The sequence below is a fragment of the Salvelinus sp. IW2-2015 genome, unplaced genomic scaffold (assembly GCF_002910315.2).
Source record: "Salvelinus sp. IW2-2015 unplaced genomic scaffold, ASM291031v2 Un_scaffold4371, whole genome shotgun sequence".
NCBI classification, from domain to species: Eukaryota; Metazoa; Chordata; class Actinopteri; order Salmoniformes; family Salmonidae; genus Salvelinus; species Salvelinus sp. IW2-2015.
In genome coordinates this window covers 30,728-44,652 of record NW_019945641.1, presented here as the reverse complement: position 1 = coordinate 44,652, position 13,925 = coordinate 30,728, and the positions used below count along the sequence as shown (strand labels likewise).

General features: G+C 42.8%; 1 protein-coding gene across 1 annotated transcript in view; it reads right to left on the bottom strand.

Annotated features, from left to right (window-relative positions):
• Nucleotides 1-12,665: 12,665 nt before the first annotated feature.
• Nucleotides 12,666-13,925, bottom strand: part of LOC112077194 (serine/threonine-protein kinase Chk1) — a 26,086-nt gene continuing 24,826 nt past the window's right edge. Inside the window, 2 exon segments of the mRNA XM_070441600.1 lie at nucleotides 12,666-13,390; nucleotides 13,509-13,610. Coding sequence (XP_070297701.1) covers nucleotides 13,295-13,390; nucleotides 13,509-13,610 — 198 coding nt within the window. The 3' untranslated portion in view covers nucleotides 12,666-13,294.

Sequence of the window (13,925 nt, the reverse complement as noted above, 5' to 3'; positions counted from 1 at the left end):
GATAATAAGCATCTCACATAGTGTTCCTTCTTGTCCAGGTGGGAAAGGGTTGCATTGTGAGAGATTGCAATAGAGATCCCTCGACATCTTTCGGGCACAGCGTAGGGTTATGCCAAATTGGAGTGGGTCTGATGTTATCTGGATAATGGTGTTTCGATGTGACCATTACCGCAAGCCTTTCAAAGCATTCATGTCTATGCGAGCTGAATGCTACGGGTCTGTAGTCATTTTAGGCAGGTTGCACTATTGATGTTGCTGGGCACAGGGGACCATTGCGTGGTCTGCTGAATAACGATTGTGTGGGCTAATTACAAACTTTCAGGATCCAGGGACATGTTGAAAATGTCCAAGTGAAGGGACACACTGCCGGTTGGTCAGCACATTTCCCGTGAGGCACACGTTCCCGCCCGGAATCCGTCTGGCCCCACGCCTTTGTGTCCTCGTTGACCTGACATCTTACATAGTTTCTTAACTCTCACGTCGGGCTACGCGAGAGTGTGATCACACAGTTCGTCCTGAGCCAGCTTAGATGCTCGTCATGCATGCCTCAAGTGTTGCTTGCTCTCGTTGAAAGGATTATGAGTATCAGAAATCTGGTAGGTCTCTGGTGTCGTCACCCAAAAGTGTTGGGAGGCTCTTTGCGGCTGTGCTTCTTGTTGTAGTTCTGTAATAGTTTGCAAGCACTTGCCAATAAGAGGACCTGCGTTGATCTGTTAGGCGTCGGAGACATTCCGGTGCTTGCCTCGATGCCTGTTGTTATATGTATTCATACAGATCTTACCCTCTGTATTTGACGCTTTGCTGTTGATGGTACGTCGGCAGTGGCAATAATCATAATCAGGATTTCTATTGTAAACTTTAGTCCTCGGTTAGAGTCTGTGTACCGGAATACAAGCTAATTCTGCTCTGCTAGTATTGCCTGTGTGTATTGTCGGTAGTCTCCCTCTTTCTCCCCTCTCGAGACTCCCTACTCACAGGGACATCATTATTCCCCACCCGTCTAGTCATCAATTAGTCGCTATCAGAAGACTCACTTGCTCCTTTTCATCCTTACCAATCCACAGTTCCTTTCGCCTTGGGTTATAGAACCCTGTAGTCAGGTTAGTTTTCTCGGAGCCTTCAATCTCTGTTATGAAAATGCCAATAATAGTGCTGATACGACTCTCTGTGTGGCGTTTAGGATACATGTTCACTTAGGTCACCGGATGTGAGTATTGTTTGGTTTGATGGGTGTTTGAGTGGTTTGTTTTGATGGTGGGCAAAAGGGGTAACCAGGACAGTTCGCGCCATGGGGCATAACATAACATGATGGTAACTTTGTAAAAATAACACTAGTTAGACTGGAACGGCGGACCCCCCACTGTTTTTGTTAGTTTAGGGTTAGCTGTGTGTTGAAAATGGCTAAGTCTAAGTTAGGGGTGTTTATGGATGCTTATTGTTTCATTCCTTGGGTCCAGCTCAGCCCCTTTTCCTGCCCCTCCCACCCCCCCATTACCGTGTGTTTACTAATAAACCCTGAGTTTGACGGTAGATTTAAGTTGTCGTGGTTATTTGTTCTCACTGTTACGTTTTCACTATTATAATTTGCGTGAGTTGTGTTACGGGTCCCATTACCATCCCCCCCAGATTGTCGGSCCAAAGGGATTCGTAACAGAGTCCCACACCTTGAATGCGGCAGCTCTGCCCTTTAGCTCAGTGCAAATGTTGCCTGTAATCTATGGCTTCTGGTTGGGGTATGTACGTCGTCCCCACTGTGGGGACGACGTCCTCGATGCACTTATTGATAAAGCCAGTGACTGATGTGGTGTACTCCTCAATGCCATCGGAAGAATCCCGGAACATGTTCGTCTGTGATAGCAAAACAGTACTGTAGTTTAGCATCTGCTTCATCTGACCACTTTTTTTATTGGCCGAGTCACTGGTGCTTCCTGCTTTAATTTTTGCTTGTACGCAGGAATCAGGAGGATCGAGTTGTGGTCGGATTTACCAAATGGAGGGTGAGGGTGAGCTTTGTACGTGTCTCTGTGTGTGGAGTACAGGTGATCTAGAATTGTTTTCCCTCTGGTTGCACATTTAACATGTTGATAGAAATTTGGTAGAACTGATTTTAGTTTCCCTGCATTAAAGTCTCCGGCCACTAGGAGCGCCACCTCTGGGTGAGTGGTTTCCTGTTTGCTTGTTTCCTTATACAGCTGACTGAGTGCAGTCTTAGTGCCAGCATCTGTCTGTGATGGTAAATAAACAGCCACGAAAAGTATAGCTGAAAACTCTCTTGTCAAGTAGTGTGGCCTACAATTTATCACAATATACTTTAGAGACTTCCTTAGATTTCGTGCACCAGCTGTTGTTTACAAATATGCACAGACCACCCACCCTCGTCTTACTGGAGTGTGCTGTTCTATCTTGCCGGTGCAGCATATATCCCGCTAGCTGAATATCCATGTYGTCATTCAGCCACGATTCCGTGAATCTTTGGATATTACAGTTTTTGATRTCCCGTTGGTAGGGTATTCGTGATCGTACCTCGTCTAGTTTATTGTCCAATGATTCCACGTTGGAGAATAGTATTGACGGTAACAGAAGCTTTCCCACTCGCCWTTTCCGGGTTCTGACCAGTCATCCGGCTCTTTGTCCTCTGTACCTGCTTCGCTTCCTCTTGCAAATAACGGGGATGCTGGCCCTGCCGGGTGTTTTGGAGAATGTCCTGTGCGTCTTGCTTGTTGAAGAAAAAAATAATTGTCTAATCCGAGGTGAGTGATCGCTGTCCTGATATCCAGAAGCTCTTTTTTGCCGTAAKATACGGTTGCAGAAACATTATGTACAAAATAAGTTGCAAATAAAGTGAAAAAAACAAACACATAATAGTACAATTGGTTGGGCACCCGTAAAACTGCTGCCATTTCTTCCGGCGCCATTTTAGACAAATTCAGTGATTGTNTGGAAACTATAACCATCCAGTTAATGTAAACTCTAACCATCCAGTTAATGTAAACTCAACCATTAAGTTAAATAAACTCTAACCCTAATCATTCAGTTAATGGAAACTCTAACCATCCAGTTAATGGAAACTCTAACCATCCAGTTAATGTAAACTCTAACCCTCCTGTTAATGTATACTCTAACCATCCAGGTAATGTAAACGTAACCCTAACCAACCAGTAAATGTAAAATCTAACCATCCATTTAAGTAAACTATAACCCTAACCATCCATTTAATGTCGATTCTAACTCTAACCATCCAGTTAATTTAAACTCTAACCATCCAGTTAATGTAAACTCTTGACCTTCCAGCTAATGTAAACTCTAACCATCCAGTTAATGTAAACTCCAACCATCCAGGTAAAATAAACTCTAACCATCCAGTTAATGTAACTCTAACCATCCGTTTAATATAAACTCTAACCCTAACCATCCAGTAAATGTAAACCCTAACCCTAACCATCCAGTTAATGTAAACTCTAACCATCCAGTTAATATAAACTCTAACCATCCAGTTAATGGAAACTCTAACCATGCAGTTAATGTAAACTCTAACTCTAACCATCCAGTAAATATTAACTCTAACCATCCAGTTAATGTAAACTCTAACCATCCAGTTAATGTAAACTCTAACCATCCATTAATGTAAACTCTAACCCTAAACATGCAGTTAATTAAACTCTAACCATCCAGTTAATGTAAACTCTAACCATGCAGTTAATGTACACTCTAACCATCCAGTTAATATCAACTCTAACCATCAGTTAATGTAAACTCTGACCCTAACCATCTCAGTTAATTTAAACACTAACCATCCAGTAAATGGAAACTCTAACAATCCAGCTAATGTAAACTCTAACCATCCAGCTAATGTAACTCTAACAATCCAGTTAATGTAAACTCTAACCACCAGTTAATGTAAACTCTAACAATCCAGCTAATGTAAACTCTAACCATCCAGCTAATGTAAACTCTAACCATCCAGTTAATGTAAACTCTAACCATTAAGTTAATGTAAACTCTAATCTAACCATCCAGTTAACGTAAACTCTAACCCTAACCATCCTTTAATATAAACTCTAACTCTAACCATCCAATTAATGTAAACTCTAACCATCCAGTAAATGTAAACTCTAACCATAACCATCCAATTATTGTAAACTCTAACCCTAACCATGCAGATAATGTAAACTCTAACCATCCAGTTAATGGAAACTCTAACCATCCAGTTCATGTAAACTCTAACCATTCAGTTAATTGTAAACTCTAACCATCCAGTTAATGTAAACTCCTAACCCTAACCATCCAGTTAATGTAAACTCTACCCATACAGTTAATGTAAACTCTAACCCTAACCATCCAGTTAATGTAAACTCTAATCTAACCATCCTGTTAATGGAAACTCTAACCATCCAGTTAATGTAAACTCTAACTCTAACCATCTAGTTATGTAAACTCTAACTCTAACCATCAGTTAATGTAAACTCTAACTCTAACAAACCAGTTAATGTAAACTCTAACCATCAGTTATTGTAAACTCTAACTCTAACCATCAGTTAATGTAAACTCTAACCCTAACCATCCAGTTCATGTAAACTCTAACCATCTAGTTCATGTAAACTCTAACTCTAACCATCAGTTAAGGTAAACTCTAACTCTAACAATCCAGTTTATGTAAACTCTAACCATCAGTTAATGTAAACTCTAACTCTAACCATCCAGTTAATGTAAACTCTAACTCTAACAATCCAGTTCATGTACACTCTAACCATAACCATCAGTTAATGTAAACTCTAACCATCCAGATAATGTAAACTCTAACCATCAGTTAATGTAAACTCTAACTCTAACCATCCAGTTAACGTGAACTCTAACCCTAATTAGCATGCTGACCCTGTCTAACATGATGACCCTGACCAGCATGCTGATCCTGACCCTAACTAGCATGATGACCCTGACCCTAACTATCATGAAGAACCTGACCCTAAGTAGTATGATGACCCTGACCCTAACTATCATGATGACCCTGACCCTAACTAGCATGCTGACCCTGACCCTAACTATCATGATGACCCTGACCCTAGCTATCATGATGACCCTGACCCTAACTATCATGATGACCCTGACCCTAACTACCATGAAGAACCTGACCATAACTAGTATGATGACCCTGACCCCAGGGGCACACATGTGTTAGTGACATTTGTGAATGTATTGTAATGTTTTGCTGGATCCCAGGAAGAGTAGCTGCTGCCTTGCCAGCAGCTAATGGGGATCCATAATAAATACAAATACATTATGACCCTGACTAGCAAGCTGACATAGTTCAGGAGTTTCCATGATTGAGTCTTTGACTGAAGAGATTGAGATAAAACTGTCCAGTTTGACCCTGACCAGGATTATCAGGATACAACAGTTTAATCTGACCCTGACCAGGAGTTATCAGGACACAACAGTTTAATATGACCCTGACCAGGAGTTATCAGGAATCACAACAGTTTAATCTGACCCTGACCAGAGTTATCAGGAATACAACAGTTTAATCTGACCCTGACCAGGAGTTATCAGGAACAACAGTTAATCGTGACCCTGACCAGGAGTTATCAGGACACAACAGTTTTAATATCTGACCTTAACTCTCCTGTCTCTAAACAGGACTCCATGACATGCTGTTTGGAATGTGAGTATGGAGTCCTACAGGCCATGTGTAAAACATGCGTATACATAATTTGTGTATGTAACACAGGTGTGTGCATATATATATATATGTATATATATATATAAAATGTGGGTATCATGTGTATATAGTATGTGTGTGTGTGTGTATATACAGTTGAAATCGGAAGTTTACATACACTTAGGTTGGAGTCATTAAAACTCGTTTTTGAAACACTCCACAAATGTCTTGTTAACAAACTATAGTTTTGGCAAGTCGGTTAGGACATCTACTTTGTCCATCACACAAGTTATTTTTTCCAACAATTGTTTACAGATTATTTCACTGTATCACAATTCCAGCGAGTCAGAAGTTTACATACACTAAGTTGACTGTGTCTTTAAACAGCTTGAAAAATTCCAGAAAATGATGTCATGGCTTTTAAGCTTCTGATTGACTCAAATTATGTCAATTAGCCTATTGGAGGTGTACCTGGGGATGTATTTCAAGGCCTACCTTCAAACTCAGTTTCTCTTTGCTTGACATCATGGGAAAATCAAAAGAAATCAGCCAAGACCTCAGAAAAAAGAAATGTAGACTTCCACAAGTTTGGTTCATCCTTGGGAGCAATTTCCAAACACCTGAAGGTTCCATGTTCATCTGTACAAACAATAGTATGCAAGTATAAACACCATGGGACCACGCAGCCATCATACCGCTCAGGAAGGAGACGCGTTCTGTCTCCTAGAGATGACAAACTTTGGTGCGAAAAGTGCAAATCAATCCCAGAATAACAGCAAAGGACCTTGTGAAGATGCTGGAGGAAACAGAAGTATACAAAAGTATCTATATCCACAGTAAAACGAGTCCTATGTCGACATAACCTGAAAGGCCGCTCAGCACGGAAAAAAACACTGCTCCAAAACCTCCATAAAAAAGACAGACTACGGTTTGCAATTGCACATGGGGACAAAGATCATACTTTTTGGAGAAAAGTCCTCTGGTCTGATGAAACAAAAATAGAACTGTTTGGCCAAAATGACCATTGTTATGTTTGGAGGAAAAAGGGGGATGCTTGCAGGCTGAAGAACACCATCCCATCCATGAAGCACGGGGGTGGCAGCATCATGTTGTGGGGGTGCTTTGCTGCAGGAAGGACTGGTGCACCTCACAAAATAGATGGCGACATGAGAAAGGAAAATGATGTGGATATATTGAAGCAACATCTCAAGACATAAGTCAGGAAGTCAAAGCTTGGTCGCAAATGGTTCTTCCAAATGAACAATGACCCAAGCATACTTCCAAAGTTGTAACAAAATGGCTTAAGGACAATAAAGTCAAGGTATTGGAGTGGCCATCACAAAGCCCTGACCTCAATCCCATAGAAAATGTGTGGGCAGAACTGAAAAAGTGTGTGCGATATATATATATAAATATATATATAAAATGTGTATATAATATGTGTGTGTGTATAAGAAGAAGAAGTTTGGAACCACCAACACTCTTCTTTGAGCTGGCCGCCCAGCCAAACTGAGCAATTTGGAGAGAAGGGCCTTGGTCAGGGAGGTGACCAAGAACCTGATAGTCTCTCTGACAGAGTTCCAGAGTTCCTCTGTGGAGATGGGAGAACCTTCCAGAAGGACAACCATCTCTGCAGCACTCAACCAATCAGGCCTTTATGGTAGAGTGGCCAGATGGAAGCCACTCCTCAGTAAAAAGCACCCGACAGCCCGCTTTGAGTTTGCCAAAAGGCACCTAAAGGACTCTCAGACCATGAGAAACATGTGGTCTGATGAAACCAATAATGAGCTCTTTGGCCTGAATGCCAAGCGTCTCGTCTGGAGAAAACCTGGCACCATCCCTACTGTGAAGCATGGTGGTGGCAGCATCATGCTATGGGGATGTTTTTCAGCAGCAGGGACTAGGAGACTAGTCAGGATCGAGGGAAACATGAACGGAGCAAAGTACAGAGATCCTTGATGAAAACCTGCTCCAGAGCGGAGTGAAGGTTCACCTTCCAACAGGATAAAGACCCTAAGCACACAGACAAGACAACGCAGGAGTGGCTTCGGGACAAGTCTCAATGTCCTTGAGTGACACAGCCAGAGCCCGGACTTGAACCCAAACGAACATCTCTGGGGAGATCTGAGAATAGCTGTGCAACGACACTCCCCATCCATCCTGACAGATCTTGAGAGGATCTGCAGAGAAGAATGGGAGAAACTCCCCAAATACAGGTGTGCCAAGCTTGTAACGTCATACCCAAGAAGACTCGAGGCTGTAATCGCTGCCAAAGGTGCTTCAACAAAGTACTGAGAAAAGGATCTGAATACTAAATGTGATATCAGTTTCTTATTTTTAGTACATTTGCAAAAATGTCTAAAAATCTGTTTTTGTTTTGTCATTGTAGGATATTGTTGTGTAGATTGATGAGGAAAAACACATTTTAGAATACGGCTGTAACGTAACAGAATGTGGAAAAAGTCAAGAGCTCTGAATACAGTACTTTCCAAATGCACTGTGTGTGTGTATTATATATATATATATATGTATTATAATATCTATATACACTGCTCAAAAAAATAAAGGGAACACTTAAACAACACAATGTAACTCCAAGTCAATCACACTTCTGTGAAATCAAACTGTCCACTTAGGAAGCAACACTGATTGACAATAAATTTCACATGCTGTTGTGCAAATGGAATAGACAAAAGGTGGAAATTATAGGCAATTAGCAAGACACCCCAAAAAAGGAGTGATTCTGCAGGTGGTGACCACAGACAACTTCTCGCTTCCTATGCTTGCCTGGCTGATGTTTTGGTCATTTTTGAATGCTGGCGGTGCTCTCACTCTAGTGGTAGCATGAGACGGAGTCTACAACCCACACAAGTGGCTCAGGTAGTGCAGTTCATCCAGGATGGCACATCAATGCGAGCTGTGGCAAAAGGTTTGCTGTGTCTGTCTGCGTAGTGTCCAGAGCATGGAGGCGCTACCAGGAGACAGGCCAGTACATCAGGAGATGTGGAGGAGGCCGTAGGAGGGCAACAACCCAGCAGCAGGACCGCTACCTCCGCTTTGTGCAAGGAGGTGCACTGCCAGAGCTGCAAAATGACCTCCAGCAGGCCCAAATGTGCATGTGTCTGCTCAAACGGTCAGAAACAGACTCAATGAGGGTGGTATGAGGGCCCGAGTCCACAGGTGGGGGTTTGTCTTACAGCCCAGCACGTGCAGGACGTTTGGCATTTGCCAGAGAACACCAAGATTGGCAAATTCGCCACTGGCGCCCTGTGCTCTTCACAGATGAAAGCAGGTTCACACTGAGCACATGTGACAGACGTGACAGAGTCTGGAGACGCCGTGGAGAACGTTCTGCTGCCTGCAACATCCTCCAGCATGACGGTTTGGCGGTGGGTCAGTCATGGTGTGGGGTAGCATTTCTTTGTGGGGCCGCACAGCCCTCCATGTGCTCGCCAGAGGTAGTCTGACTGCCATTAGGTACCGAGATGAGATCTCAGACCCTTGTGAGACCATATGCTGACACATGCACATTTGTGGCCTGCTGGAGGTCATTTTGCAGGGCTCTGGCAGTGCACCTCCTTGCACAAAGGCGAAGGTAGCGGTCCTGCTGCTGGGTTTGGCACTCCTACATTCTCCTCCACGTCTCCTGATGTACTGGCCTGTCTCTGGTAGCGCCTCCATGCTCTGGACATCACGCTGACAGACACAGCAAACCTTCTTGCCACAGCTCGCATTGATGTGCCATCCTGGATGAGCTGCATTACCTGAGCCACTTGTGTGGGTTGTAGACTCCGTCTCATGCTACCACTAGAGTGAGAGCACCGCCAGCATTCAAAAGTGACCAAAACATCAGCCAGGAAGCATAGGAACTGAGAAGTGGTCTGTGGTCACCACCTGCAGAATCACTCCTTTTTTGGGGGTGTCTTGCTAATTGCCTATAATTTCCACCTTTTGTCTATTCCATTTGCACAACAGCAATGTGAAATTTATTGTCAATCAGTGTTGCTTCCTAAGTGGACAGTTTGATTTCATAGAAGTGTGATTGACTTGGAGTTTACATTGTGTTGTTTAAGTGTTCCCTTTATTTTTTTGAGCAGTGTATATATATATATATATGTATATATATAAAATGTGTGTATATGTGTCTGTGTGTATAATATATATATATATATATATATATATATATATATATATATATTTGTGTATGTGTATATAATATGTGTGTGTATATAAACTCAGCAAAAAAAGAAACGTCCTCTCACTGTCAACTACGTTTATTTTCAGCAAACTTAACATGTGTAAATATTTGTATGAACATAACAAGATTCAACAACTGAGACATAAACTGAACAAGTTCCACAGACATGAGACTAACAAAAATGGAAAAATGTGTCCCTGAACAAAGGGGGGTGGGGGGTTAAAATCAAAAGTAACAGTCAGTATCTGGTGTGGCCACCAGTGCATTAAGTACTGCAGTGCATCTCCTCCTCATGGACTGCACCAGATTTGCCAGTTCTTGCTGTGAGATGTTACCCACTCTTCCACCAAGGCATCTGCAAGTTCGGACATTTCTGGAGGAATGGCCCTAGCCCTCACCCTCCGATCCAACAGGTCCCAGAGGTGCTCAATGGGATTGAGATCCGGGCTCTTCGCTGGCCATGGCAGAACACGGACATTACTGTCTTGCAGGAAATCACGCAACAGAACGAGCAGTACGGCTGGTGGCATTGTCACGCTGGAGGGTCATGTCAGGATGAGCCTGCAGGAAGGGTACCACATGAGGGAGGAGGATGTCTTCCCTGTAACGCACAGCATTGAGATGGTCTGCAATGACAACAAGCTCAGTGCGATGATGCTGTGACACACCGCCCCAGACCATGACGGACCCTCCACCTCCAAATCGATTCCGCTCCAGAGTACAGGCCTCGGTGTAACGCTCATTACTTCGACGATAAACACGAATCCGCCCATCACCCTGGTGAGACAAAACCGCGACTTGTCAGTGAGGAGCACTTTTTGCCAGTCCTGTCTGGTCCAACGACGGTGGGTTTGTGCCCATTGGGGACGTTGTTGCCGGTGATGTCTGGTGAGGACCTGCCTTACAACAGGCTACAAGCCCTCAGTCCAGCCTCTCTCAGCTATTGCGGACAGTCTGAGCACTGGAGGAATTGTTGCGTTCCTGGTGTAACTGGGGCAGTTGTTGTTGCCATCCTGTTCCTGTCCCGCAGGTGTGATGTTCGGATGTACCGATTCTGTGCAGGTGTTGTTACACGTGGTCTGACACTGCGATGACGATCAGCTGTCCGCCCTGTCTCCCTGTAGCGCTGTCTTAGGCGTCTCACAGTACAGATGTTGCAATTTATTGCCCTGGCCACATCTGCTGTCCTCATGCCTCCTTGCAGCATTCCTAAGGCACATTCACGCAGATGAGCAGGGACCCTGGGCATCTTTCTTTTGGTGTTTTTCAGTCAGTTGAAAGGCCTCTTAGTGTCCTAAGTTTTCATAACTGTGACCTTAATTGCCTACCGTCTGTAAGCTGTTAGTGTCTTAACGACCGTTCCACAGGTGCATGTTCACTAATTGTTTATGGCTCATTGAACAAGCATGTGGAAGTGTTTAAACCCTTTACAATGAAGATCTGTGAAGTTATTTGGATTTTTACAAATGATCTTTGACAGACAGGGTCGTTTATTTTTTTGCTGAGTTTATAAATATATATGTGTATATAATACGTGTGATATATTATATATATAATATATGTCGGTATCATTGTTATTTTAAGGTTTTAATGGTGGGTTTTTAATTAATATACAAAAAAATAATGGTTTTTGTGGGGGGGCAAATATAATGTGGGGGGTGGGTGGGTTTGGTTTACTATATAATATATAAATGTGTGTATATGTGTGTGTGTGTAGGCAGCACAGCCGGTCCAGGGAGAACATCAACCTCCCTGATGATGAGGTGATGGGAGGAGTTGACGGAGAAGGAGGAGCTACAGAACAGTGCCCCTCCCCTATCCCAGGTACCCTAATGTCTCATTAACATAATGAGACGTAATCTCCCACCAGGCCCATGTCATTAAAGTAGTAATCGCTCCGTGATTGGTTGCCACAATTCTATAATGTGTGTCTAATTTCAGTTTGAGACAAAACAAGTGTAGAATATTTACATTGTAGCCATTTAGCAGATGCTCTAATCCAGAGCATATCATTGTATACCCAAACCGCTGTGAAATATCTTTTCAATAGCCTAAAATATTGTGTTTGAAGCTGGTGTACAAAACACAAACTAAGACAAAAGCAAATTTAAGAAAAGCATACAGAGCACATAGAACAGATCTACCTCTTCTTAGACTTGCTTACAATGAGAATGACAGATCTATAACTCACATTTCTATATGAATTTTGGTCACGTCACCCAAAAAGTTATATACTGGATCTTTAACATGTTAATAAATCCAATCAGTTCTATGATAAATGAATCATCTCTTCTCTAGGTCCATCCATGTCCTCTCCTAGGGCAGCCTCCCCCGTCTCACCTCCTCTACCCGCTGAGGACAACGAACCTGTCAACGTCACCATCACAGTCATGGCAACGGGCTGAAGATCACACACATCCATACATACTGGATAATGCTGCGTTCATAACAAGTGGGAAACTCAGCAAATACAATTTGTATAAAAAGTACAGCTATCATGCTCAAAAACATTATAGTGTTCAAATACCATACTAATAGATCATTTTTCATAAATAATGTTATGCTATTGCATTTAACTTCCAAAAATGTGTAATCAAGGTAATTTCCTTAGTATGTGATGTCAGAGTTCAGCATGTGGGAGAAGTCGAAGCTCAGAGATGATAGACGAGTTTCCCACTAGTAATTACCAGTTGGAAGGGCGTGCAAGTGTATTTTTCCAAGTCATATGCTGGTATTTACAAATATAGGAGATGGTGTGAATGCAGCCTAAGCACCTGTCTGTTCTGCCTTCCAGGTTGAAATAAAGTACAGTTCTTATCACAACTTATTTTATTTGATACACAATAAGGGTTACACACCAACACGAGACAGACAGAGACCTATACCGAGAGAGACAGACCTATACCGAGAGACATTTCCTGAATTGATGTGATAATAATAGAGTACAGATACATTTATAACATTGTGCTCCACCATTTGTTTTAAATTCTCCTTTAAACTACTACTAGTTTGATGGTTGTAGTTATCAATTGTCCCATTGACTATTAGCACACCTCTTTCATTTCAAAATTGACATTTCTCTAGTAAAGGCTACTTATCATAATGAATCATTTCAGCAGAATGCCTGTGATAAGTGATTAGTATGGTCGGTGAGGATAATTTTCTGTTTATGGTCCCAGCTGTGGCAGCTACTGCAACTACAYACACACACACCATATGTGTTACTATCCTTGTGGGGACCTGAAATCTATTTAATTCAAAATCATTTTACCTTAGCTTAAAATGGTATATCCTCATGGGGACCTGGGAAAGGAGAATTTTCCTTGTTTTACTCTCCTGGTGGGGACTTTTGGGGATTTCCGGTACGCATGAGGATAGTAAAACACCGCACACCGCCTGATATCTTCTGGTGTGTGTTCCATGACGTAGATGGCAGCTGATCATGTGACAGGAAGTGGTATTCTCTGGGTGCTGATGATGTCACTTAGCTTCTGTTTGATCTTCAGGAAGAGACGCTTAAACTCCAGACCATCGCCCTGTAACACACACACCATCAGTATCCATGAAGTGATGCAGGATACTGCAAAGATGGGCAGATATAGTCAACTGAGTACATTCACAGTTGTATTACACACACACGTCCGTATCCCCTACCTTGGATAGTCTGAAGTCCAGTAAAACTCTCTCGTCCAGTTCCATCAGATGAACCTTAAATATCAACTTATGGTTCCGTCTATCCAGAGTACTGACCGTTACCTGGGAAACACAGACACGCAATAGGGGTTAAAGGGGTGTGCACCTGGTTAGATACGACATGTCGGCCATCTGGCCCGCCCTAGTTCATATCCCACCAGTTATATGACATGTCGGCCATCTGCCCCGCCCTAGTTCATATCCCACCAGTTATATGACATGTCGGCCATCTGGCCCCGCCCTAGTTCATATCCCACCAGTTATATGACATGTCGGCCATCTGGCCCCGCCTAGTATCACCACCAGTTATATGACATGTCGGCCATCTGGCCCCGCCCTAGTTCATATCCCACCAGTATATGAATTCGTCCCTATGGC